General features: G+C 39.6%; 1 protein-coding gene across 1 annotated transcript; it reads left to right on the forward strand.

The window, feature by feature from the left end:
- The first annotated feature begins 640 nt into the window (after positions 1 to 640).
- Positions 641 to 1370, forward strand: LOC122646345. The gene has a single exon (XM_043839881.1). It carries the CDS (start codon positions 684 to 686, stop codon positions 1242 to 1244), a length of 561 nt encoding a protein of 186 aa, XP_043695816.1. The 5' UTR covers positions 641 to 683; the 3' UTR covers positions 1245 to 1370.
- The last annotated feature ends 751 nt before the right edge of the window (positions 1371 to 2121 follow it).

The raw sequence follows: 2121 nt of genomic DNA on the forward strand, positions 1-2121 counted from the left end.
TTTTTCATTATTAAAAAAAAAAAAAACTAATAATACTTCTATGAAATGTTACCAAACGTCACTTTATTACCTACCCAGGGTAGAAGTAAGAACCTTTTGAGAAATTGGAATTGGAAATGTATATCATAGCTGTTAGCTGTAGTGACACATAAAAGCAAATAGTGTAAAAAAGATAAAAAAGACAAAGGAGCTCCAGTTCCGAAGAAGAGGAATCTGAGAAGAAAAGCAAATGGTAGGCCCCACACGTAATAACAGCGAAATATCTGCAAACATATCCAAAGCACGCATTTTCAATTATTTTAATTTTTGCCCTTTCCTTTGGAATTTGTTTGGATCTTTCCTATTTCCATTTTCCCAATTTTCAAATCCCCTACGCGGATTTCCACCAAAACGAACGAACGAACGAACCATGTCAAACCAACACAACTGTCATCTAAACAACGAATAATACGAATCTTCAAATCCCCCTTATGGCCCACTCATCTCTGGTGGACCCCACATTTTCCTTCCCTTATTTATAAGCCTCCCAAGTTCTCCACCGCCTAAACTCAGAACTCTCATCTTCCACAACTCTCAAGTCTCAACCCTTTCACATACGTAGACTTTCTTTCAGCCTTAATCTCAAGCACCTAATCTGCTTTTCTTCTCCTTCTTCTTCTCGTGTTCTTCTGCAACTTGTGAATATGGGGAACTACATCTCCTGCACTCTATCTACAGTCCCAGGCAATAAGCACTTCTCCAGATGTGCCAAGGTAATATTACCTAGTGGGGATATCAGGCAATTCGACGGACCCGTCAACGCAGCGGAGCTCATGTTTGAGAACCCAAATTACTTCTTAGTAAATTCTCAATCGCTGCAGATTGGTCGTAGATTCTCTGCTCTCAACGCCGATGAGGAATTAGAGATGGGTAACGTCTACATCATGTTTCCCATGAAGAGATTGAATTCTGTTATCACTGCGGTGGATATGGGAGTGCTTTTGATTACTGCCAATTCGGCAGCCAAGCGGGCTTCTGGGGGAAAACTCAGGATCTTGCCGGAATCCGGTGGATGCACTGCACGGGTTGCGCCGGTCTCAACTGCTGTTAACAATTTGCAGGGAAGTGAAGAAGGTTTGCCGAAATTGAAATTGGATGATATTGAAGACTTCTCTGTACAAGAATTCAAGCACAGGTTATCAGTTTGCAGATCGAGAAAGCCTTTGTTAGAAACCATAACAGAGGAACCCCTCTGCTTTAGGTGAACCATTTTAACAAAACCACAAGGTTAAAGTGTATGTCTATGTAGTTTGTGCTCTCCTGTTTTTTGAAGATGAGAGAATTAATTCTTTGTAATTGTTGGGAAAGAAAAAAGAAATTCTTTTGTGTAATACAAAGAAATAAGAAATTCTTTTGTGTAATACAGTGAAATAATCACTAACTTTGAATAGAAAGATCCACTCCTTAGTTCATATTCCATATAGATTTTGGGGAAAAATTGGATCAAAGGATCAAAACCATGGATCATACAGAACCACTGAACCAGCAAAACCCAATTTGTTTTTTTCTTTGAGAAATTATTTTTGGTTCATGGCCAATTCAAAGGGGGAGAGAGGATTCAGATCCTCTACTGCCGAGCTGCCAGGCAGAACGGTACTGTCGAGACACAGCAAGGCGGGGAATGATCGCCTTACCCCTATCCCAACGTTTTACTCGAGCAGGGGTAAGAGGGTCATTCACCGCCTCGCTGTGTCTCGGCAGTACCCCTTAGAAGTTACATGTTTAATACCAATTCCTGCCTAATTCAACTTTAACAGATCCCTTTCAGCCGCCATAACTTACCAAAAGAATCGCCTTTGGTACAAATTTCACAATCAATTACAAGTTTAGACGGTTCCATAAATGGATTGAATTATCGGAACTGATATGTATCGGCCTAGAATGCATTCTAAGAATGCATACCAAACGCTGCCTTAATTTTAGAAATTAAAATTTCAATCGATTTTATTCTAGGGTAAAACTGTTGGTTTTGAAATGAATCGAATAAAGTGTGACTCGCATAAAAATCGAACTTCAAGTGAACCTAAATCATACTAAACCCTAAAGACTAAAAACACGAGTTCTAAGATTTCAGTTCACCTC

The sequence above is a fragment of the Telopea speciosissima genome, chromosome 11 (genome assembly GCF_018873765.1).
Source record: "Telopea speciosissima isolate NSW1024214 ecotype Mountain lineage chromosome 11, Tspe_v1, whole genome shotgun sequence".
In the NCBI taxonomy this organism is placed as follows: Eukaryota; Viridiplantae; Streptophyta; class Magnoliopsida; order Proteales; family Proteaceae; genus Telopea; species Telopea speciosissima.

What these genes read in the sequence shown, in the direction of transcription:
- LOC122646345 (XM_043839881.1), top strand. Translation starts at nt 684, where the DNA reads ATGGGGAACTACATCTCCTGCACTCTATCTACAGTCCCAGGCAATAAG.